The following is a 25,804-nucleotide window of genomic DNA, read 5'->3' as shown; positions in this document are numbered from 1 at the left end:
TTAACGTCTTCTTTTGGCACTTTATAAATACATGGACGCAGAGAAACGGATGCTCTCTCCTTTTTTTGTGTGTGCTGAGGAAACACGCGAACATTCTTGTAGCAGATTTTAAGGTGTGTACTGTTTCAGTATCTAAGTGGCTGAAGTACATTCATAGTAATATGGTTTAATTAATTGTTATTATTAGTTATAGTGCTAGTTTAATTCATGTTTACTAGTTCAGTACTAGTTAACTTGATTTCTGTAAGTTATTCGCTGAATGCTAGTAGTTGTAACTAATAGCGGAGATATTTATTTGTGTTTTATCGAAAGCCTTTAAGTTTTATTTTGGTCGAGGGCTTTTAGGTAAAGGATATATATACTGGATATAATTACCAGTGTATTTAGAGTCATTAATTGTACCGAATTTGCCATCGTACCATTGGTTAATACTTGTTTGATTTTTCTTTTGACCGATGTTGTTATTTGTTTTATGCTATTTTTGGTTGAATATTCAACTTTATATCGTCTTGTTCTCAACAGAAGGCAAGCGTTCCGATCGTCACATAACTAAGGAATGGAGAATTCATCATTAAAATAACATGAACTACTTTTATTTTTATTTCATTTTAAAAATGCAAAAATTGTTGAAATAGAGACAATAATGAATGCGGAAATGCAACAATAAAACGAGACAGCAAATTAGATCTATAAAAAAACTTACTGGTTTATATACATAAATAAAAACAAAGCAATATAGAAATTTCACAGACGTATAAAGCAATGATTTTGAAATAATTTTTACGTGACTGAAGTATTAAAGTCCATTATGTGAGAAAAAGAACTTACCGAGACCTAGTTGATACTTTGGCCAGATCTTTACGCATGGAATGGGCAGTTGGAATTTTTTCCTTCTTATATTACCTTTTCTGTGTTTTGGATGCTAAACAACATCAGGTAAAGAATGAACAAGAATGAACTGCATCTTTTTAACAATAAAACAAGTCTTGCACATACCCGTTTTTTACTATACTATAATTGCGCATTGCGCAAAGTAAAACTTAATGAACAAATTGTTGACAATATTTTAAGTGATATTTCAAATGCTGATCTGATCTAGAGATCAAATTGCTGTGGAGTCAACAAATTTTTTATCAACAAGAATTTTATTTTTAGAAAATCATTGAACCCCATCAAAGCAAAGAAAGCACAAAAATGCCCAGATGCAGGAAGGTTTTTCTAGGACGTGTGAAAAGTGGAGATCAAGCCTTCATTTCCTTTTTAACATGGCGGAGGAGGTCAAGATGATAAAGAAATAACTTTTAAATTTCAAATAAACAAAAAATATAAAACTAGTATTGGTATGGTTCAATTTAAATTTTGAAGTTAATTGGTTACAAAAAATAACCACGGGGATAATTCGTGATATATGAAGATGGAGTAAAGAATGACAATATATAAATAGTGCCTGTTTGGGAGGGTAACAGTTGAAATTGACACCCCGAGAAAACCATTGTCAACCGACGCGAAGCAAAGCATCAGTAAACTTTTTGCCGGATCTACTTTTCTCAATTGTTTTGATTTAACGCTTTTATCGAACGGGAATTTCCACCCCAAAAAAACAACACAAACAAAATGTAAAGTTGTGTCTGTTTAATTGTCAGCAAGTAAAATACAACTCTACAAAAAGCAATAAAAAATAAAAGTTTAACCTTCAAAATTAAACAATACACATTATTCAGTTCACAAAATAGATAAGTCAGCGTCTTCTTACGATTTCGTCTGTTTGAGATCAACAATCAACCATTACAGCGAGACTGGCTGTTCCAATTCAAGGAATAATTATACTAAACATAAATGTCTTTACACTTTCACGGAATCACTGCTGTTCAAATTTACTAACGATGGGTTTTAAATTAACACATGTACGAAATCGGTCATCAGAATAAGCATCGTAAAGCGTAGAGATCTGTGAGTAGTGCATATCAACTTCTTGCTACACAGTGAATAATATCACAAGCCATTGCATGTATTTTTCCTCGGGTTTAATTCAACGTATTGATGACGTTTTCTGGTCAGTTTATATACATTAATACGTCGATCAATAGAAATTTTTTAAAATTCATTTTTTAAGTCTTTGGTCTATTCTTTTCATTTATTATAACCGGTTATGCGTTATATCTAAATTAGTATTGATATTATTATGAAAACTTAAACAAAGGATATCATAATCTAAATGTTTAAATGTAATACAGTTACATTAATTAATAAACATTAATCCCCTGTAAAATATAGCCAAATTGTGGATTTTTGATAAAAGGAAATGATAAGTACCCTTTTACAGTGTTATACGAAAACAGTTCTAATAAGAAAAGTAACTCAAATTTGCCCCAGCAAGCTTACATCTTATAAAGTATAAACTTATGTTTAAAACTATAGCGGTGGTAAATGCTATCAAAAATATTTTGTCCAAAGATTTTGTTATTTTCTTTGGATGGACGGCGGTATTTTCTTCTTTAATCCGTAGTATCTTTTTCATAAACATCGGTACCTTTACCGCATCTTCTTTGTGATATATCCTGCTCGTCAATACTACCGCCAGGACAATTAAACTGCCAAATACCATATCCCACAACAATTTAGTCATAAATTTAGAAACATCCGGAGACACAGGCAATTTGTCTAGAATTATGGTGAGAAAGATAACCACGCATAGGAGAACTCCGATAGAAAATCCAACTCTCTCATTTGAATCCGCGGGCAAAATGAAAACAAATATCTGAAGGAAATTTATATAAATGGTTGGGAGCAAGAAGCTAAAGACGTAATATTTGCTTCGTCGTTGCATTATAACTTCAAGCTGCAGTACCTCAACTTTTATCCCATTAAATATATTCCTGTTGATATAATTCTTAGTGTCTCTTACAAACCACTGTCCATTCTCTTCAAAGTAATCCATTTGAATGGTTGGTGATAGAGATTGGAATACGATGTCTGAAGCTAGATATCCCGGAACATAAAATCTCAATGTACAGTTCTGGGTATCAAAAGGATAAAAATCTATAGAGTTACTGCAGATTACAACAAAACGATCAGAAGGCAAACAAACTATTTTTCCATTCGCATACACATTGCAAGATTGCTCACCTGAGAGAATTGGCATTTGTTCATGATGCGGATTGAATAGAATAAAATACGGCGCCCAGATATTGGAAACAAAAAGTGAAGTTTGATTTAAGTCGCCATCAAAGTTAGTCGAATTCCAGGTTAGGCGGGAATCTGTCCATTCCAGACCAAAGGACCCCATTACGGTCATCTTACTTTTCTCCATGGCGAATTCCTCGAGACTTGTCAGGTAAAAATTGATGTTGATTATTGTTGGTACCGTCTGATTAAGGCCGGGTCTGATCATTCGGTCGTACCCAGAGGAGAGATTGGCGTGGAGTTGTGCCTTTTGTTTTATTGAGTATCCTTCGACGCATTGGAACGAACAAAGAATCAACAAAACGCCTTCATTCTTCATTTAAATAATGCAATGTGTTACCCGTGGACAAGTTGATCGTGTTATAAATGGTTAACGTTACCATATAAGGAAATTTTTGGTAACCAATAAATTTAGTTTTGAAAATATGTAATCTATGAAATCGTTATAAACAAAACAAAGGAAGTCGCCATGATCTGATAAAAGGATAAAAATATAATGAAATGAAATCCATATGAATTATTTACGCACAAATATGAAAGACGTGAGAATTTGAATTGACCTGAAGTTTCAGTTCACCTGAAATTTTAAATAAATGATGCATGTACGTTTCTATGTTCTGCGACAAATTAGGTGACTTTATGTGGGGTTTTAGTATACTATACATGTCGCTCGGAATTCTTGGAAAAGCCAAAAAAAAATCATAATAGAAAAAATATGCGCAATATTATTCATATACAGCTGAGGAAGTATTTGCCAGGCAAAATAACATATCAGTGATTTTAGCATAAAATTTATCAATAAAATCAACTTCTGTCGGTACTTCAGTACTTTGATTTTAACTTACTACTAAGCTGTTTTATATATTCTGTTTTTGTTGTTTCTCTTCTGAAAGTGTTCTTTATTGAACGTTGCATGCACACTTTAAACATAAAGTGAAGAAAATAACACTTTTAGTTACTAGTTTTGTTATAATTATCGGCTGACTACAGAAATATTTCGAGTTGATCAAATTCATAGAAGGCGAGGCGAAGCGTCGGCTATATTGCTGAAAATAAATTTTACCCAGTAGGACATAAAAATATAACAGACAGTCATGTGCAACGTTTAAACCAATGAAAGTGTGACATTTAAGTCCAAGGGAAAACTAGTTGTATAGAGTCCGTACGATCCAAAAAAGGTAGGATATGTTTAATATCCCCGTCTTGTTGTTGATCACTGGTGTCTAGAAGGGTAGGATATGTTAAATATCCCCGTCTTGTTGTCGATCACTGGTGTCTAGAGGGGTAGGATATGTGAAATATCCCCGTCTTGTTGTGGATCACTGGTGTCTAGAGGGGTAGGATATGTTAAATATCCCCGTCTTGTTGTCGATCACTGGTGTCTACCTCTAAAGAGAGCTGAATAGTCGTGGCCACTTTTAGATTATATTTAACTCCATGAGAAGAAGATCTCTGTATAAAGATATCATAAAATGTTTAAATTTTATAGCTAAAACACAGATTTTGTCTTTTCTAAACAAAAGTATTGAGCTTCAAAAAATAAGAGGAAGATCTAATGGTTTTTTTGTTGGACACCAAGCCTCCTTAATCAGATCAGCATTCATTCTTATAACTGAAAGTTAAAAAGGTTTGCTCATTAGGTTTTGGGTAGCCATTTTGGGTCACCTCTAGTTTAAAAATTCTGCAGCATATATTAATTCAAGTAGTATATTAAATCTTTTTGTAAAAATTCATTTTTACAGAGTTTAGTAAGGGACTATATTTTGTGGCGGAAGGTTTTCAAGAAGGAAATGAACAATTTTTATTACCCACTAGTTTTAGAGTACTCTTACTTAAGCTTCCTAATTTTCAGCGAAGACCAAACTTCTACATTGTTTGTGTATTGCAGTATATTCATGATATTCTGAAAAACAGATGTGAACAATATTTTGATATTTCTACCGATATTTTTAGGCATATTTAGCTCATATTTCATAGAAGTAAAACATTGACTCCATTTTGGCCTAAAATTACCTAATTTCATACTATATCTCAAATGTTTTGAGATGTAACCCCTACTTCTTTTACTTTTAAATGAGACATTAAATGAATGTCTATATGTATGCAAAAATTTAGAAAGATGACATTACTATGATTTTTTTTTGCGTTGTAATTTGATTACTCCAAAATTTTGTAACATCTGCTGTTGTTTTCATTATGTACTGGCCTCTGAAGCCACCAGTAAAGCAAGCATTTTTTTAACTTTGAATTTTTACTTTTTTAGTCACTACATGTGTTCAACTTTATACTGTATTAACATCATAACTAAATAATAGTTCAAACTATATATATATATATATATATATATATATATATATATATATATATATATATATATATATATATATATATTTTTATATATATATATATATATATATATATATATATATATATATATATATATATATATATATATATATATATATATATATATAAAGCACTAAAAATGGCTAACGACACGAACAATAGAAAATGTCAAATTTTCGGGACAACCAGTCCCTTCTTCAGGACCAAAAAATAAATTACATGAGTACAAAACAAAGAAAACAAAATCTAAAGCTACTACTAAACTACTTAAGAAACTATAAAAAAGAACAGCTACATTATAAACATTTGTTCACATTCTTTTTTATAGTTTCTTAAGTAGTTTAGTAGTAGCTTTAGATTTAGCGTCACATGCGACCTTCTTCGAACAGCTGATTGTAAATAAGTTGTAGGATAAGCATTATCTTCCTTTTAAAAACTTCTATGACGTCACCCATTGTATTTAGTCAACGTTTATGTTCACTATTCAATCAACATGGGTTGGATATATAAATGTCCAACTGATGGGCAGTTGGATAATATTTATATCCAACCGCCCGTCAGTTGGATATTCAAATATCCAACAGTGCATAAAAAAAATAAAAATGACAAAATGTTAAAACGTGTATTTCCAACATAAATCCAAATTTATAGAATCTTGTCATGTATATCCGATAAGCCACAAATGAAATTTCAGCAGAAATATCTCCTTTTCCTAATTTTGATAGATTTGGGGTCACATATAAATCACTTCCATAAACACTTTTAGACTTCCTCTTTGAACCTTGAACCATATCACTCCTTTTCCTTAGTTTTAACAATAGAGGGAATATTGTTGCACTTTGACTTCATAAGACTCCTATAAAATTTTTAACAAATCATCGTCTGCTAATTTTCGTCAAATTTCTGATTTGTCCTTTCTCCTTGCAAGTCTGAAATATTATTCAAACGGTATTCGTGTCTTTCCCGGTAGTGTAGACCTCTAGATCTATATACATTGAATGTACTTTGCGTTAAAAAATTCATCATCTACATTTAAGTCTGCTCAGTACAGCGGAATGGTTTACTATAACATGCGCACCTGTTCACTCGTCCATGAATAAAATGTGTGTTTGGTTAGGCTATTGTGTATGGTACTATTGGAAACTTAAATGAGCTTGATGCTTTTGCATTACAGCACAGTTGGATATATGAATGGGTCAATGTTTCTTGGAGGTTCAATGGGGGAATTTTTTTAAGTAAGATAAATAACTCGATAGTTTTGAATAGTTTAGAGAAAACATCCCTTCCTCGGGCCTTCGGCCCTCGGAGGGAATGTTTTCTCTAAACTATTCAACACTGTCTCGTTTTTTATCCATTACATAGCTTTGACATTTATTCATCGTGTACGTTGTTTTTTTTACATGCTGACTAAATTAAAAGAATCTTATTATTCAGTCGTACATGTTTGAGTCACCAGTACGGATAAAAAACGATGATAAAGCCGAAGAAGCGACGATGAACTCGGCAATCACGATCAAATTGATCGACGTGTAAACATTGTAAACATAACTCAGTAAGGATTTTAGCTCAAGTAAATCGGTTAAAGGTGTTTATTCTACAACAGTCTTGCTTTTTGGCGTTCCTAACGACTCAGAATGTTCATTATTGTAAAACTGTAGTGCACAAAAAGTTTTTTTCTTTGGCCGTAACTATATAGTCACAACTTTCTATGGTTGTTTACCTCATATTACACTGTATAAATATGTATTATAAAAGCAGACAAGAACGTTTTCCTCAATTATTGTTTTTTCTCTGTAAGATCAAATCTCCGTACTTTTTTATCCATTAACGTATAAATGTATATCAACAAACTTTGTCTATTTCTCGCGTAAAATTCAACATGTTCAATATCGACAACTCGGTTCTTGACTTCTCCCACAAAAAAATAAAACTCAGAAATCTCACCTACCGTACTTTAAATTATGATTTCAGCAGGGGTGAGCTATGAATGAAGAAATCATTTATACAAAACCAACGCATACCTGAACGTATAGTTTAACAATGACAATAAGAAAACAGCTAATGAAGCGAGGCGGTATCCAAAATGGCTCCTCTCTTGTTATATTTTTTCCCGATGATCTTGCGTTTTGTACACAGGCCCCTGTGCATATTTTTTTTCTTTTTGAAAAATAAAAACGATTTATTTATGAAAACTATAATTACAAAAATATACCATATAAATAATAATATACGTATTGAATGTTTATTTATATATCCTCTCGTCGACAGATACACCCATATTTGTCGCAAGATTTCCGCATACTTTCGTATGGGAAACTTTAAAAAAACAACAGTCCAAATCACCATTTCTGACGGCTACAACACCCGCCGGAGGCAAAAATCACCATCATGTCCCGTTATCGGCAATTTAATAGGTGATAATTAGTTTTATTGTCGTTTAAATCTTATCCGATTACAAAGATGGCTAACCGCACCTTCTCGCTCGAGGTCGCCTATGACTTCACACATCATGGCGGGTAGATCGAGAGAGAAAATATGCATATCACGACATTTGAATTTCATCGCTTTCAAACTCACGAATTAGCCAGAGTATTTTATGAAAACGATAATAAACTTCATTTGTAATGAGTATAGAATGATTTTATTTTAAAAATTCCGAAAATTGAAAAACATGCGACATGTCCTTTACGTTATATTCAATGGTATATTCTCACTATATAACTCTACATAGACGAATAGTCAATAATTGTAATATTAGCTCGTCCGAAACATATTGACCGGCCAATATTTTTTTGATATTGACCGGCTAGAAATAATATCTAGAGAACATTACCTCTATTTCAAATAATCGCCTCTGATTTGTTGATTCGTAAACGATGGCGTAAATAACTCTTTGCGACTCCAAAACAAGGTGACGTCATAATATACAGTCAGTCAAGGCAAGTAAACAACGGACGCGCAATGCGAAGGTTTGCTATCATAACGGATAATTACTGTGAAGTAAAATCAGATAGAACATCTGTATGTTAATTCTTAAGGTCGGTGGAATATCACCAGTGACCGTTAGATGCTGAGGATATTTTGGAAATGCACTTTGTGCAATTGTGCAAACTTTGCACAAAATTAAATTCGTGAATTCTTTGTTAAGCTTAAATAATTATGGCGATCTGTTTTCAATTACTTTCTTAAATTGTGGTTTGTTTCTTCATATAACAAAACAAATGTTGACTGTGTTTTCGGGCAACATTGATTATATTAGCCCCCTTGGGACGAACATATTACCTTACGCTTCGCGTATTTTTTATGCAACTTACTACTGATATCATCATTCTACTTGTTTCAAACTTTCTCTGAAACACGCAAACCGGCTTCTGAAAATGAAGCAGGTAGATTAACATTGAGGTGAAAATCGCCATTTTTAGATGTAAACAACTTTAAGAGGACTGGTGATGTTGTTTATAAGAACATCAGAGGCAAGTAAAGAGAGGATAACAGTACTAGTAGTAAATTGCATGTAGAAACGTGTGTCTTAATTATCATTTTGTGGAACCTCATGGGATTTCTTTACATAAGAGTGATTTTAATTGTATATAATGAAAATCCCAGGGTTCAATAGTGTATACTTGTAAGTTAGAAAACCCATTTAAATCAAGCTCATTTTATGTATATAAGCATACAGAGATGATTAGATACAACAAGGTATACACATAACTTATTCACTGTTGCACAGTGAATATTAAATTTAAAATTTAAAAACAATTTCATAACTAAAACACAAGTACGGAAATAAAAATCAAACCGGAATGGAATGGGGAAAATTCTTGTCCTTCTCAGCGGTATGGAAAGAAACCAACAGCAGAAAAATTATATACCTACATATTATATTTAAACAACTTTACATTTGTACAAACGGAGGAAGGCTGTACACGGTGTGAACAATGTAATGATACATTCGATGAACATATGTAAAATAGACAGGAGAATCCGTTCCTAAGAAATAACACGTTAATGAATGCCCACATGAATAATTTGACTACTGAATGATTCACACTATACTAGTATTTAAGTAAAGGTGACAACACCTTTCTTACTTTGAAATAAAACGCGACTGGTCCTTGATTTTTGTCATCCAATTGATATAAATGACAAATAAAACTTGGAAAAATTATTCATGAAGTATTATATCGTTGCGACTAAGAATTGCCTCAACTTACCACAATTCTTGGCTTTCTTGTCTAAAATAATTACGTTTCTATAGCAGCCATTGCAACGAGGTAGATACAATTGTTAGACACCAAAAAAACAAAGAAAATGATCAGAAAGAACTTGTCAAAAGCTTTTCCTACGTCATTCCAAGTAACGTTGCTGTCACCTTCATCGTTCACACATTCCACAGGAGATTTCTCGGGGGATTTCACGGGGGATTTCTCTTTCTCCTCGATGTAAACCGCTGATTGTTTCCGCTCGCAACAAATGTTCATCCTGCGCGTAAACGCTCCGAGTTTGCCGGATATCTGATGGTTGTACGTTTTATGGTACATTTTGATTGCCACTACCACTGCCACTACCATTGCACAACCAAGTAGCATATCCACCAACAGTTTGTACGTCAGGTATGAGACATTCGGCTCCGAGGCCTCGGGTAGTTTATCTTGAATCATAGTCAAGAATACAGCCACGGCCAAGAGAACGGTGATTGAAAATCCTACTCTCTCGCCAGATTCCACGGGCAACACAAAAACCAAGATCTGAATGAAATTCATGAAAAAGATTGGCAACAGAAGACTCGCAATGTAATAGGTCGTTCGACGGCGCATGTTTATTTCTAGTCGCAGTTCCTCAAATCCGAACACATTCATAGAATAATAATTCCTAGTGCTCAGTACAGACCACAGTCCATTCTCTTCATACAACTCCATGCGGAAGTTTGGTGACGCAGGTCGTAGAAGAATATCAGATGTAAAATATCCTGGTACAAAGAATTTTAAAGTACACGTTTGAGAATCAAAGGGGTAATAAGTAACGTCTGCATCACACGTAGCTTCAAACAGGTCAGGCGGCAGACATGATACTTCGCCATTTAGAACGACAGCGCAAGACATGCCACTAGAAAGAACAGGTTTAACTCTCTCGTATGGATTCATTAGAACCATATACGGGGTCCAGATATCAGAAACAAAGAGAGAAGTTTTAAACAGGTCTCCCCCATAATCCGCCGGATTCCAGACTAGGCGAGAGTCCGTCCATTCCATGCCCAGGGAGCCCACGACACCGATCTTACTGTCTCCCTCCGAGAACTCCTTCAGGCTCACTATGTAGAAATTGATCTCGATCTGTATCGGGAGTGATCGGTTTACCCCGGGGCGGACCCTCCGATCGTACCCCGAGGACAGATTAGCGTGAAGCTGAGTCTGCTGGGTGATGGTATATCCCCCGACCCCAAGGAGCGAGCAGACGACCAACACAATGACCTTCATCGCTCTCCCTGACGTGGCGCCGCCTATACTGTGTACCAGAGTCTCGCTCAGCCTACCAGTTTATTGTAATGACAAGTATTGTCGTATTCTTGAGTATCATGTTTTTTCTGTTATTTTGTCCATTCAAAGATTTAGCGGGATAAGTTTAAGTAGTTTAAATACTTTTCCCAATATTGATAACAAAGGTTTAAATACATTTATCTCAAAGATTACCCTATTACCTATCTGTTAATACCTCTGTTTTCAATATTTCTCTATGTATTAAGTTCTTTTACATAAATTATTTGTCACTGATATTTTTTTAATCACGTGATGGTACGATTTTTCTGCGTCATTTCAAAATGTAAAGCTTGTAGTTAACAGAGAAAACAACAAGTTGATCTGTTACGGACAAAGCATTAATTCTTTTGTTCCGCTAATGGTCCCAAATATCGCCTTGTGCTAATATTGAACTGAATCATTAAGCGTTTGACAGTGAAATAATTTGAGATATCCTTGATGAGCGCGGTTTAGGAATTATGTATTTTTTCCAGCTAATATAAAAAAATAAAACAAGCATTTTAGGAGTTTCTAATTCCGTGCATCGTCTTATTAAAACCCTTCAGAAGACTTTTTAGCAGACCTAATACGATTTATACCATATCTCTGAGCAACAACGTTTAATATATTGTCGCAACACATTGCATAAATAAAATCAATTCCAGCGCTTTATATTACTATCGATTATTTGTGTTGGAGAGTATTAGGGTTTATTTAACTTTTGACCGGAGCAAAATCAGTGCGGGAGCGGCTTAGAAAAAGTGACCCGTTAATGTTCGCATTTTGAAATAACGTTGCGAACTCAAACCATGACCAAAAAGCTTGTTGACATTGAATGTGTAGGAGGTTTATGTAATTGTAGTTTTCTGATAGGGATACACACGATACGTTCTTACTTAACTATTTGTTTACCCCTACCATTGTACATGGTATTATATCGTTGATAATGGTATGAAGAGTTCATTTATAAATCAAATCAATATATGCAACTGTTAAATGGAGAAAGACATAAAATCTACATGTCAGATAGAATTCTAATTTGTTTGTACGTTTAAATAACCGTTCCATTGTAAGGACATAGAGACATGAGACCATTTCGAAAAGGCAATGCTTTTAAAATCAAATTCTAAAACTTTTGTTTATATGTATACAGTTCTATTTAATAAGGAGGATGGCACCGTTTAAAATCTTTAAAACTTTGTACACTCGAAAAATCTTCTACCTATATACCAGTCACACTTTCAATTTACATGTTTAGATTTTGGCAAGGTCGGTATTACGGGTTTAGCAGTATGATTTTCAAAAGGAACTTCTTATAAAACAAGCCCTCTGATATCTCAAACAAAACAGAGTCCCTATTTTTTCAACGAGGAATGTCTATATGTGTGCAAAATAGAAGAATGTGGTCAAAGATATATTCATAGATATTTATTCTACCTATGAATTATTCCTAGAATTCATGAAAAAATGGTCTGTACTACAGTAGGAAAACATTTGTTCCTGTGGAATGAAAATAAATGTAGGACCAGTGCTAATTAAACTATCTATTTCACTTACACGTCGTGTTCTGTATTTTGAAATGCCTTACTGCCCGTTAAGATAACCTTTATATCTCAAGATTAAATGATATTTAATCTGATATTTATAAGAGTTTAACTGGCTGCATTTTGTCTATTAGCACAACTCATTTTGTTACCATGCTACGTGCAAAGCATCTATTTCTGTTCAACGGAATCATAAGATCAGATTTAGTGAATAGAAATGAGCATCTCGTCCTAACCATCCGTTCATGAAACGGACAATCTGGTCGGATAAACAAAAACAGCCTCAAGATTTTACCATTGGTTTTATCATTACATGTATTATGGGAAGCTCCGCCTGGTACAAAAATAATACTAGGCCAACCCTGAGATTATCTCTTGATTTTGGACCCAGTCTCATACCTCCTTAAGCCAAGAACAGTTAATACAAGCGGAAGTCAATTAAAAGATTAACTGTTCATCTCTGACCGTGCTTCCGATGGGATTAAAGCAGTTGGGAATTTAGAACGGTTTTTAATAAGTTGTCAAAATAGACGAAAAGTTTTTGTAGCAATTAACACTAAGTCCGAAAAAGTTAATTTACACAATCATTTCAAATAGTCGGAAAGATTGAATTTCACACCCTGACATCTGTTTATCAATCTTACCAAAATCTTGTTTATAGTTTCTTAACAAGATGCCACAGAGCAAAGAGTCTGTTGAATATTTATTATCGAAATTCCTTTAAAGTCATGTACACAACATGTTTCATTTCGCATACACAAAAAATAACTGATGAAAATTAACTATTCATGTAAATAATTAATTGCAAATTAAAAGAGGAAAATTATTCCTGTCCGATTATTTTTTTACATTACTTTTCCTTCGTCATTTGTGGACGATAAAACCTGTATATTGGCTTTAAAATCCAACAAGCACAATCATGGTGATATTGCAGTAAATATACATGTATCACTTTCTCATTCTGGTTTTGAAATGTACATGTTAACCTACAACACCATTATGGAGGGTAATCGTGTTCAAAAATCCAGACATGTAAACTTGTAAATCCGAATATGCAATCGTGTTGATGTGTGAGTCGGAGTATGAATATGTGTAATTCTGATAGTGTAACCTATAAAACTCGGGCATAAACACGTGTAAGATTTGACTCAGTTCCTTCGCATGATGCACATTTTGCAACTTTATTGTTTACATTAGTTAATTTAACCTTCTTTTTTGCACACTTTCAATCCGTAGTTTCTGCATTTGTAACTTCAGGCTCGGCAATAGCACATCTGACATGATACAAATTGACAAATGTTTGTCGAATTTTGACATGACCTTATATGGCAACTGCCTTGCTGCGAGAAAAGGCATGCCGTAACCGCCGGAATGGACGAAAAATAAACGTTATATTCAGCTAAACTATTGCAATAAGCTTTTAATGAACGACACCTTTTCTATCGAAAACACTGGTATTATTTTTAGAAAAAAATTGAGGTATGATTGAAACAGGACCAAACAGGAAGAGCTTCATGTAGAAATAAAAATCGTTGCCGAAGTGACGAATGCGCTAGTTTCCGTAATATAATTCTCGTGGTATTAAAAGGAAATGCCTAATATCTTATTTCTCAAAAAAAAAATCTGACATGTAATTTAAATGGGAATATAAGTTAATGCGTACTCTTTTCTAGATATGAGACGGATCAAGAAATTTCCTAAGGGGTAAATATATTTTGAGCGGCATGGGGTTCGAAGACCGCCGTGAGGTCCCATGTTACTCCATTGCTTCTGAATTCTAAGAATTTTGAGAGAGGATTTTTAACAGGGTTTCCGATAGTAAAAATGGCGGGCGGGCGAGTGGCTGTCAAAAAGGTGAACCATCCCTGTTGCTATGTTCTTAATGGTTAGGTCTAACTTGGCTAAAAAAAGCGGGGGCTAAGCCCCCCCCCCCCCCCAGCCCCCCCCCCCTAGCCCCCCCCCCCTCCCCCGGTTCCGACGCCTATGAATAAAAATGCGTATATATCTTTATACACGTGTATTCAAACAAAGTCATTAAATGTAATTTTTTTCAGTTCTAAGAGGATGTCTGAAGCCGATCAAATTCTTTACTCTCATCTTTTATACATTGTCTTGATAAAATGTACACCAATCTCATAATTTAATTTTCCGAAAAATAATACTTTCTATGAAATGTTGTTATCCACAGATGATATGATTAAAGGCCTACCTAATATTTTTTTTTTATTTATTCCGTCCCTATTCCGTCCCTATTCCGGTGATTATGGCATGCCTTTACCTGCAGCTAGCCTTTTTCAATCAGTGACGTCACTGTTTCCATATATGGTCATGTCAAAATTAGACAAACTTGTAGACTTTACATTTGTCAACTTGTAAGATGTCAGCTGTGATATTTCAGAAAACGGAAATACAAATGCAGAGATTACAGATGGAAAGTGTGTATTATTGTAGCAGGTTACATGTAAATAACAAACAGCATTTTACAGTTGCAATTAAGCATCTGTAAGGAAAATTAGTAGAAGGTCTGTGGGGTCAACTCTAAAGTGTTTATCCGTGAGTTTGTTAGGTTATACGATCAAAATTACACTCATTCGTACTCAGACTCACACATCAACACGATTGCATATTCGGATTTACAAGTTTACATGTTTGGGTTTTTGAAAACGATTACCCTCCATAGAAAACCCGGTTTGCTGTTACATTGAAAGCTTTACTCTTGTTATTATAGACGACCTGCAAAGATTTGGTGATTTTTCGCGGAGAAATTAATGTTACTTTACATGTATTTATACTCTTTTGTTGTTGTGTAAGTAAAAGATAAATAATAACACAATCTTCAATAATAATAAAAAAAACTAGCACATATTTTTTGTGCGCCGTAAATTGAAGTTTTACAATGGGAGGCACTGTAGCTCCCAGGTCGTCCATCTGAATTTTGTCAGACCGGGAGCTACTTTGTCACAACTTTGTGGTAGCGATAAGGATGCATTTGGAGATATTTTCTTCATTCGGTCGAGGCCTATACTTTAACAATTTGTTGCATGAACTCTAATAACAGTGGTGTCGGAAGCAAATTGAAAGGAAGGGGGGGGGGGGGGCTAATCTAATCATAAAATATCTTGACAAGAATTCCAAAAATCATGAAATCCTAATCCAGAAGGGGGGGGGGGGGAGGTATACCTTTAACTCCAATCTTCCCTGCCCATTCCCCCCCCCCCCCCAAATCATGAAATTCCTAATCCGTGGTGGTGGTTTGGGGGGGGGGGGGCTAGTATAGCTTCTATGACTCCAATTTTCAATATCACTATTAATATTTCATTCTCTTTAAAGTCTTTTAAGAAACGATTTTGTTTGTTGCTATGTTCCTAATGGTTAGGTCTAATTTGGCAAAAACAAGTTTTGGGGTGGGGTGGGGGGGGGGGGGGGTAAGCCCCCCTATCCCCCCCCCCTTCCCCCGGTTCCGACGCCTATGAATAAAAATGCGTATATATCGCTATACACGTGTATTCAAACAAAGTCGTTTAATTTTTTTTCAGTTCTAAGAGGATATCTGAAGCCGATCGAATTCTTTACTCGCATCTTTTATACATTCTCTTGATTAAATGTACACCAGTCTCTTAATTTAATGTAACAAAAAATAATACTTTCTATGAAATGTTGTTATCCAGAGATAATACGATTAGAGGCCTACCAAGTATAATTTTTTTTATTTATTTCGTCCCTATTCCGGCGATTACGGCATGCCGTTACCTGCAGCTAGCCTTTTTCTATCAGTGACGTCACTGTTTCCATATATCGCATGTCAAAATTCAACAAACTTGTAGACTTTACATTTGTCAATTTGTAAGATGTCAGCCGTGAAATTTCAGAAAACGGAAATACAAATGCAGAGATTACAGATGGGAAGTGTGTATTATTGTAGCAGGTTACATGTAAATAACAAACAGCATTTTACAGCTGCAATAAGCATCTGTAGGGAAATTTAGATTGAAGGTCTGTGGGGTCAACTCTAAAGAGTTTATCCCTGAGTTTTTTTAGGTTGTACGATCAGAATTACACTCATTCATACTCAGGCTCACACATCAACACGATTGCATATTCGGATTTACAAGTTTACATGTCTGGATTTTTGAACACGAATACCCTCCATACACCATGTCAAGCGAGTTTTTCTAACACAAGTTAGGTAACTGAGATGGAAGTCAACATCTTTCAGTGACGTAATATTGACGTAATATACACCCATGAAAAATAAAATGAATGATAAAATACGCGCCAATACAATTAAATCGATGTTTCCGTCAGTTCTTCAGTACTTTGATTTCGGATGCTATTGTATCGTACCAAAGAGACCGACAAATGTTTACTTCTGGAGTATTTTTCCTGCAGGTTAAAGTTGTTTTAGATAAATCGTTTGATTTTCAAATAACTTTCAGATATTTGAAATAATGTTGTGCACATGACTTTAAAGGAATTTCTTGTAAAAAAGCTTCAGCTATCCCGGGGTTCTAAATTGGACGGGGGAGGGGGGGGGGTATCGTCAAGCACATGTGTCACCTCCAGCTCCCAGTCACTTTAAGTCGACTGAACATCAGAATTTTTATCCTGATTTATCCAAGTTGGTAAAGAATAGTGACAGAGACACGGTTATAAAGAATAATATTTATATTCTACTGTGTTTTTCTATTAAATTCTGTTAACACAAGAACATATTCACTGCGTTTGAATATTGACATGCAAAGGCCTTGTCACATCAAGTTGCGTTCCCCTAAAGGTATCACGGCATTGTAAAATTTCTAAAATCGCCATGAAATCGCAGAAAAATTTAGAAAAAATTGATCATTTATTACATGAAACTTTTGACAAGAAAAGGATGTTAGGGCGATCAGACGGCGACCGAAGCGTTTTAACGGCGCTTCCTCAGATTGACAACGCTCTCGCCGAGAGTCCTTGCTGTGCTAAGAGTTTTCACCTCGCGTTCATCACGTGCTCAATGCACTGACTGCGTGCGCATTACATTCGTGTGACGCAGTGATATCCCAGTGGTATCCCGACCCCGATTCGTTTCTACTGCGAGTGTATCAGAACGCCGAGCCACAGCGCGTACTTTTCGCATGATCAAAATACGCGCCGTCAAATTGCGTTCTTGGCGACTCTACTGCGTTCGATGAAGATGTCGTTGCGGTGTTGCGCCCTTTGGCATGTTTAGGGGACTCTACTATGAGCACCTGTCCTTGGCGTTCTGCATTTTAAGGGACGCATCAGGATCGCCCTTAGGACGCAGCCCCGATGTGACAAGGGTTTGATTAATTATGCCATGTTGTGGGTTTCACGGCCTTGGGTTTAACCTCACGAGACGAAGTCGAAAAGTATTACATTTATTTTAAAGATGCAAGACTGGACTTCGTCTCGTGAGGTTAATCCCAAGGTCGTTAAACCTGAACTATGGTATAATTTACATTTACACCACAAAAAATGCATGAGATATCAATTACATATGCTTGGATAAAATCAGCGTGCTGTTTATGCCGGTCACAGTGAAAATGCAATAACAATGGGTACATTCTGCTAACCCAAAGAATGGAAAGTAGACACAGGAGATTTCTTTAGTCGATTGTCGGGGCTTTTACCATTATTGAAACATCAAGTGTGTATTTTGTTAATCTTTCATATTCTATACAAATGATATTCCATTTCATTGATATGAATTGGGTAAAAGCAAATACCAAGAGACGTGAAGAAAACTAGATATATTGAACTAATTATATCGAACCCTATTTTGTAATAACTTAGCACTTAATGTTCGCATTAAAAGCTCCCAAAGAAGGGTGTGATTTAAATTCACCGTGTCCTCAGTAGGTATAAATGGACAGCGGATTTACAAATAACCTTTATCCGTAAAACCACGGCAGAGCCCTAGATATCGTCAGACCGTTGGACGGGTTTCTCCGTGTATGACAAGATGCTCGCCGCCATCTTGCTCCTTTTGACCGTTCTCTCTCCGACCGAGTCCTACACCATAGCTCAAGAGACAAAGCTACACACCGACCTGTTCACAGGGTACCAGAAGGCGATCAGACCGGGGGCCGACAGGTCGAAGCCGCTCAGCATTTATGTCGACTTCCTGATGATCAGTTTGAAAGAGTTTAACGAGGAAGAAGGCAGGTTGTCCGTCATCGGAGCGTTTAAGTTTGTTTGGACAGACAACCGTTTGGCGTGGGACAAAAACTCTTACGGTGGCGACCTGACACAAACCTCGGTTTTACAAGATACAGTATGGGTTCCAAATGTTGTCAATCTGAACTGCTTTGAAACCATGAAACCCCTTGGCTCCAGTTCGTTGAGTCTGAGGATGTATGATGGTGGCACAGTGGCTTGGATTCCGCCTGCTCTCATAGAGAGTTCCTGTGACGCCGATGTTACCTATTATCCATTTGATTCCCAGACATGTGTCATCCGCTACTACATGCCGGGTTATTATCAAAGCGACGTAAACTTTTCTCCTAGCAGGACGGAAGCAGATCTACAACAATACGAGCAGAACAACCTGTGGGAGATAACCAGCACCAGTCTCAGCACGTTTGTTAACTCTTACCATTTCCAGGAACTCCAGATAGAGCTACAGATGCAGAGACGGTCCCGTTACTACATAGCCGGTCTGATCCTGCCAATCTGTCTGATGAGCTTTCTACAGATCATGGTGTTTGTCCTGCCCGAGGAGTCGGGGGAGAGGGTGGGTTTCTCCGTGACGGTTCTCCTGGCCGTGGCTGTGTTCCTGACCATCATCCAGGAGAGTCTCCCCGAGGCCTCCGAGCCCAGTGTCTCACTCCTCGCCTATAAACTTCTCGTTGATATTCTAGTTGGTGCAATGATTACATCTACAACGATTATCGGCTCCGCCATTTATCACAAAAATGAAACGGATAGTGTTCCAATCTGCATTAAACGATGTGTTCAAACCTGCAGATGCAAACTATCCTGCAGAAAGGCGTCTCCTAAAGTCATTGATGTGAAGAGCGCAGAGAAACCGCCACCAGATGATTTTTGGGATGAAGCAGAAGATGACGTCATTTCTTGGAGAGATGTTGGGAAGGTTTTTGACAAATGTTGTCTAATATTTTTTACTCTGTGTTTGTTGATAAATAATATGGTTTTAATGGCAATAATTAGTTTAAACTGATTTGACCAATCTTTTTTCTCCTATTAAGCATTGAATGCTTTTTGGATGCCGTCGGTCCTGCAACACACCAAGCGGTATGTGGTAAATTTTGTATTTACTGCCACCCGGTAAATTCAAAATTTACCACATGACAGTATGATAATTTGTCTGCACCGCTTGGTGTGTCATATAGGACCGACGACCTCCATTCAATGCTTATATTTAAACTTTGCTACTGATGGATGAACTATTGTGTATCGCCGCTATATAGCCATTATTTGCGCTTTAGTCAGGGATATGAACATACATGGAACAGCCATATTTTAAAACATGTTATTCAGTTAGCTTCCACGACAAAAATACAGTGCCTGAAACTTTGTGAAGAATTTTTTTATTAAGTAGTAGATATATATTAATGATTGTTTTTGAAAAGTACATATCATATTGGTTATGTAAGATTGAAAGTTTCATTTAATCTTACAAAAATAAATATGCTCAAAATATGTGAAGAAGTTTGTATCTGTGCACATGGCGCCTGAATTAGCAAAGTGTATTCATGGAAAATTGAACGTCGCAGATTTCCAATGCAAACATAAGGGGAAATATACACTGAATGTAAATATTCTGGTATGGATCTACATGTTCATCTTATTTCCTCACTCAATATACTGAATTTCTAACCAGTCATTTATTTTATAACAGTAACTTTAGAATTGGTACCATTTTATGAACTTATTTATTAATTACGATCCTTATTAAGTTCATTTTTTGAAGAGATCCTCGAGAATCACAGATGGTCGAATTGTCAGGACCTTTGATATTTAATCTTCACTTTAAACCTTTGTTGTTGTTTTTTTTTTTTTGCTTAATGCTTTATTCCTGTCTGTAGCACATATCAATTTGGTACGTTACACATCGCAATATTGTTCTTCATTATGCGCAACATTATGTCGTATGACAAGGTGTGAAATTCAATCTAATTAATGTGTAAATTAACTTTTTCGGACTTTGTGTTAGTTGCTACAGAAACGTTTCCTCAATTTCGACAGCTGTTTTAAACTGCATGAGCTGTTTTAAAAAAGTTTTAAATTCCGCGCAGCCTTAATCCCACCTGAGGCAAAGATATTGACAGTTAATCTTTTAATTGACTTCTGTTTATGTTTATTGACACTTTATCTTTCATCTTCTTAATCCTTTTATGTACATGCTGCTAAAATGTCATGATTTACTCGATCAATAGCTTTTTGATAATTAAACTTATATCTGTACTTATTATGTTAATCCTTCATCGTGTTATTCCATTGTTCATTTTATATAATTCTGAAGTGTAAATTATAGTTAGTTGGAATCAGACCATCGGGTCGGATGCAAACCAAACTCACGTAATGGTATATTTCATGTAAAGTCTATATAAAAGTCGGAAAACTTAAACGCGTGTTAGCTAGTTGAAGGTTTCATGAGTCTGAGTCCAACAACGAGAGAATAAGCTCACGGTTGGTCCAGTATTATCCCGTGCGTGGGAGAGGGCCCCGTAATACGTACTGTACTCAAATAGGTTTTAACATTCTGATGCTGCTGTAGCGAGGCACGCATTTTTGTCGAAAGAGTTACCTCCCTTAGTTGTATTGATTTACATAGTTAAATGCTTGTATAGTATTCATATATTATTTGATCTTCTTTACAATAATAATCATCGTATAATAATAGTTAGATTTAGAGATAACAGAGTTTTCTGTATAATACAGGCATTATTATTTATTTAAAATATGACATGGATGAAACTAAACATCCATTTATTGTCTAGAGCGATTTATCTATATTATGCTCTTCCAAGTGTTTGAGAGATTGATTACGTGGTTAAATCCTGCGTACGCTGAAACACCTTCCTGTCAGTGAGTACTCTCTGCGAGTTAAGTGTTGGTCACTATAGTAGCGGTTACGTCCTCGAAGGAGATGGGGTGTTGGCATCCTCTATCGTTAGCTACAGGTCGGCAGAGAACTAGGAAGGCTAAACACATAGAGGGTATAAGATAAGAGAAGTGTTGCATCTTCTCTGTAGTATCGGGCTCTTTCAGGTGTTGGTATCTTTGGTTGAGCATCTTGGCTACAAGGGGTGTTGATATCCTCTATAGGGAAATTGGGTATAGACCCAGTAGTAGAGCAGATATCCTTGTTACTGAGAAGTGACCTGTTAAAGGCTCACCAGGTAGCACGAAGGCCTTGTGCTTGGGCACTTGGTTTGAGACATTGGTTTGGGCCACAGATCTGAAACATCTAATTGAGACGGTGCTCGGTTTCATCCATAGCCTGGTCCAGGAAGACCAAGATCTTGTAAATACGTTGTGTCAATCTGTTTTGTTCTCCGAGGTCTGATTCTACGCAGGCCGTTATCCCACAGTAACGTCAGACAAATAGTCTACCCCTACACGTTACACTGCCAGTAACATTTAAACTTTAATTATTCCAATGTATCCATGTTTGGAAACAGTAAGTGCTCATTCAGGATTTTATTTCAAATCCAAGGCGGTTGATGACTTTCAACCTCGTGAGGGAAATCTGAGGCAACTTTTTTTTCTGACAAGATTCAATCAGCGGATTTTGATTTTCGCATTTTAATTTTGTAAATGTTAGTTTTTCTACAGGAGCGAATTTAATATAAAAAACACGGGGATTCGTTGCATGACCTATTCTTCGTTGTTAAAAATATTTGTTTTTTGGGAGTTGATTTTAATCAACTCTCCTATGCAGTTACTCTGGCAAACCGAAAGTGAAACAGTGTTTGGACCTAAGCACAAATCATCACCGCTGACAAGACTAAGTTCTTGAAAATAATAGAAAAATTCGATGTAATGTATGCTGAAACATTGTTTTTCAAGGAAACTTATCTACATGTATAAACACTTAGAAAATAGTCAAATTTTATATATCACGAACAATTTAGATATTTTTGTAGTCTCATGTATACCTACGCCAGAGTTAATATAGTCTCGTTCAACCAGACGATTGGCTGTCTCCGTAAATCTGCGACAAGCAGAGAGGGGGTTCTCTTGCTTGTCGGATATTAACGGAGACAGCCGAGCGTCTAGTTAAACGAGACAAGAGTTTGATATCAATAGTGCTTGGATCCATACAATTTTTAGAATTGTTTCGATTACTAATACATACTAGTAGTTGAAATATATCTTTAAATATTTCACAACATGATTCATATGGGGTTTCTCGAAATTCTTGTCGGAAAAGTCTAAAAATTCATATTATAAAAAAATGCGTAATTCAAATGCAAACTAGAAACTAATTGCCATGCAATATAAATTGATTTTTGATGATGATCGTTAAAATCAACTCCCGTCAGTACTTCAGTACTTTGATTTGTGTATGACTTTTTATCTACTCAAGGAAGCAAAATAATGCAGGCCTCTTAAAATCATTAAATTTCAAACACAAGTCGAACATTGATACATGTAGCTTGTCTATTCGATATCTCGGCCCGTAATCCATAGCTCTCTGATTTATAGACAGTTCCGATCTGGCATCCTAGCTAGTGTTCATTTGAACACGCATTATAAAAAAATTATGAAGCTGGACTTGTCATTATCAGCATTCTTGGGATTTTTACTGATCGTCATAATTACCAGGTGATCCTCTGGGGCAGCAGGCCTTCTCTTTTATATAACGCATTTAACTGAACCAAAAAAAAAACCGCAGTCAATTAGCTCAAGTCGATTGGTACTCTCATGTATTCTTTGTATTTTAAAAACGTGTTCCATAAATTTAAATTTGCTTCGTTTTACCATATCTGCCCTATATGTGTTTTTATTTTCATGAGTTTATCCTGATAGAGAGATTTTTGGCGCAATTACGGCTTATAGGGAGGAGAGCGACGATCTATAAGGGTGTCAAGTTCTTAAAACCGACAATTTGAAATACATTTTCATTTCACAGGTCCTGTTTCAAGATAGCATTATTATACCCTGTCACAGTGCTGCGATTTAAAGGAGTCCTCTACATTTGCAATATTTTGAAAACGTTTTCAGTGTATTGAGTTATCTTATAATGGTTATTTATTTGGAATCCGAGGCATTGGCTCTATTTAAATATAGAGGACAAAGACAGGTTAGAAAGATTAAGATCATAATAAACTGCCCTCTTTGTGAAAAAAAATCAGGATTCCAAATAATTACTTTTGTTGATTTTAGGGTTCGTATAAAATGCCTGATCCCTTTTGAGATTTTAAAAAATGCCGATACTTCAGTCTGTAGAATTTACGTATAACCGCCTGTCACTCCTGCTAAGCATACCAGTCATTATTGGCTTACATGAATCAAAGGATCGACTCTACTTAGCTTGTCAGTCTGTCTGTTCGTCCGTTCTTCAGTCAGTTTATCAGTAACCTGTTTACGTGTTCGACAATACTTTCTACAAAACTTCATTGTGAAATTGATTCAATTTTGTTTTCAAATCAAGGGGCACGTCGCTTTCAAAGGACAGATGATTTAATTAAAGCATAAATCCTTTGTTTTAGTTGTCTAAAACTTTACCATACAATAATTCATATAAAATTTGGAACCGTGTGCCTGTAGCTGTAATGTGTATTCTTTAAGGGGGCCGTGATTATCCTCTTTCTTTGGTTTTATCACGCCTGTGTATTCTTTAAGGGAACGTCGTGGGTATCCATATTTTTAGTTTTATTACGCCTGTGATTCAATCTTTGATTGAGATTATTTAAATGACAGTTTGATAATCAAAGTTCCACAAGATTTTTGAATTCTAATTGACACACTTTTTTATTTATTCAGCAAAGATATAATTTTACGCAGGGTTAATATTTTACATAATTTAAGCTCCAGAGATAACGTAGCGTAAAATTGTGTCTATCTGGCATTCTTAAAATCAAAGCCTATGAGGGGGTTCACAACACCTGCAATCCTTCAGTACCAAGACAGCCATGTTTGTATGCCGCCAGTGCTGCTACAAACTTTTGTATCAATACATTACGTATAGATGAACAATATATCTCTCTAGAAAGAAAAAGTCGGATGGAGATTAAGAGTAGTGACAGTGGAAAAAAGAGAGAATCAAAGTACTGAAGTACTGACGGGAGTTGATTTTTTTTAACAGGGTTTTCCAACGGAAAAATCCGGTTATTAAAATGGTGAAAATGGCGGGCGGGCGGCTGCCAAAAGGGTACCCTCATTGTATGGATAACTCCTCCTACAGTTTTCAAAAGATAGGAAGTTGTTCTTTTGCAGATCAATTGTACATATATCAGAGGTGTGCATATTGCTAGGATTTTGATTTCCGATAATTTATCGAAAAAATACCAGCTTTTGAACTTAGTCATTTTTTGGCAAAATATTGCATATAGGGTACCCTCATTGTACGGATAACTCCTCCCACAGTTCTCAAGATAGGAAGTTGTTCTTTTGCAGATCAATTGTACATATATCAGAGGTGTGAATATTGCTAGGATTTTGATTTCTGATAATTTATTGAAAAAATACCAGCTTTTGAACTTAGTCATTTTTTGGCAAAATATTGCATATAGGGTACCCTCATTGTACGGATAACTCCTCCTAGAGTTCTCAAGATAGGAAGTTGTTCTTTTGCAGATCAATTGTACATATATTAGAGGTGTGCATATTGCTAGGATTTTGATTTCCGATAAATTATCGAAAAAATACCAGCTTTTGAACTTAGTCATTTTTTGGCAAAATATTGCATATAGGGAAACTTCATTGATAGGAAGTTGTTCTTTTGCAGATCAATTGTACATATATCAGAGGTGTGCATATTGCTAGGATTTTGAATTCGATAATTTATGAAAAAAATACTAGCTTTTGAACTTAGTCATTTTTTGGCAAAATATTGCATATAGGGTACCCTCATTGTACGGATAACTCCTCCTAGAGTTCTCAAGATAGGAAGTTGTTCTTTTAAAGATCAATTGTACATATATCAGAGGTGTGCATATTGCTAGGATTTTGATTTCCGATAATTTATGAAAAAAATACTAGCTTTTGAACTTAGTCATTTTTTGGCAAAATGTTGTATATACA

The 25,804-nt window shown here is 35.6% G+C and overlaps 3 protein-coding genes across 3 annotated transcripts; 1 reads left to right on the top strand and 2 right to left on the bottom strand.

The window, feature by feature from the left end:
* Positions 1 to 1,617: 1,617 nt before the first annotated feature.
* Positions 1,618 to 3,502, bottom strand: LOC128191427 (neuronal acetylcholine receptor subunit alpha-6-like). Its single transcript, XM_052863481.1, has one exon. The coding sequence runs from the start codon at positions 3,500 to 3,502 to the stop codon at positions 2,342 to 2,344; it is 1,161 nt and encodes a 386-aa protein (XP_052719441.1). The 3' UTR covers positions 1,618 to 2,341.
* Positions 3,503 to 9,389: 5,887 nt separating this feature from the next.
* On the bottom strand, positions 9,390 to 11,089 carry LOC128156029 (acetylcholine receptor subunit beta-like). Its single transcript, XM_052817987.1, has one exon. The coding sequence runs from the start codon at positions 11,004 to 11,006 to the stop codon at positions 9,774 to 9,776; it is 1,233 nt and encodes a 410-aa protein (XP_052673947.1). The 5' UTR covers positions 11,007 to 11,089; the 3' UTR covers positions 9,390 to 9,773.
* Positions 11,090 to 18,466: 7,377 nt separating this feature from the next.
* LOC128193257 (acetylcholine receptor subunit beta-like 1) lies at positions 18,467 to 21,016 on the top strand. The gene has a single exon (XM_052866608.1). It carries the CDS (start codon positions 18,552 to 18,554, stop codon positions 19,767 to 19,769), a length of 1,218 nt encoding a protein of 405 aa, XP_052722568.1. The 5' UTR covers positions 18,467 to 18,551; the 3' UTR covers positions 19,770 to 21,016.
* Positions 21,017 to 25,804: the final 4,788 nt, after the last annotated feature.

Source organism: Crassostrea angulata, chromosome 7, assembly GCF_025612915.1.
Source record: "Crassostrea angulata isolate pt1a10 chromosome 7, ASM2561291v2, whole genome shotgun sequence".
NCBI classification, from domain to species: Eukaryota; Metazoa; Mollusca; class Bivalvia; order Ostreida; family Ostreidae; genus Magallana; species Magallana angulata.
Note: the sequence above shows the minus strand (reverse complement) of the source record. Positions and strands in the feature narration are given on the sequence as shown.

Bases quoted from the DNA above. Each gene is read 5' to 3' on its own strand.
- LOC128191427 (XM_052863481.1), bottom strand. From the start codon at position 3,502: ATGAAGAATGAAGGCGTTTTGTTGATTCTTTGTTCGTTCCAATGCGTC.
- LOC128156029 (XM_052817987.1), bottom strand. From the start codon at position 11,006: ATGAAGGTCATTGTGTTGGTCGTCTGCTCGCTCCTTGGGGTCGGGGGA.
- LOC128193257 (XM_052866608.1), top strand. From the start codon at position 18,552: ATGCTCGCCGCCATCTTGCTCCTTTTGACCGTTCTCTCTCCGACCGAG.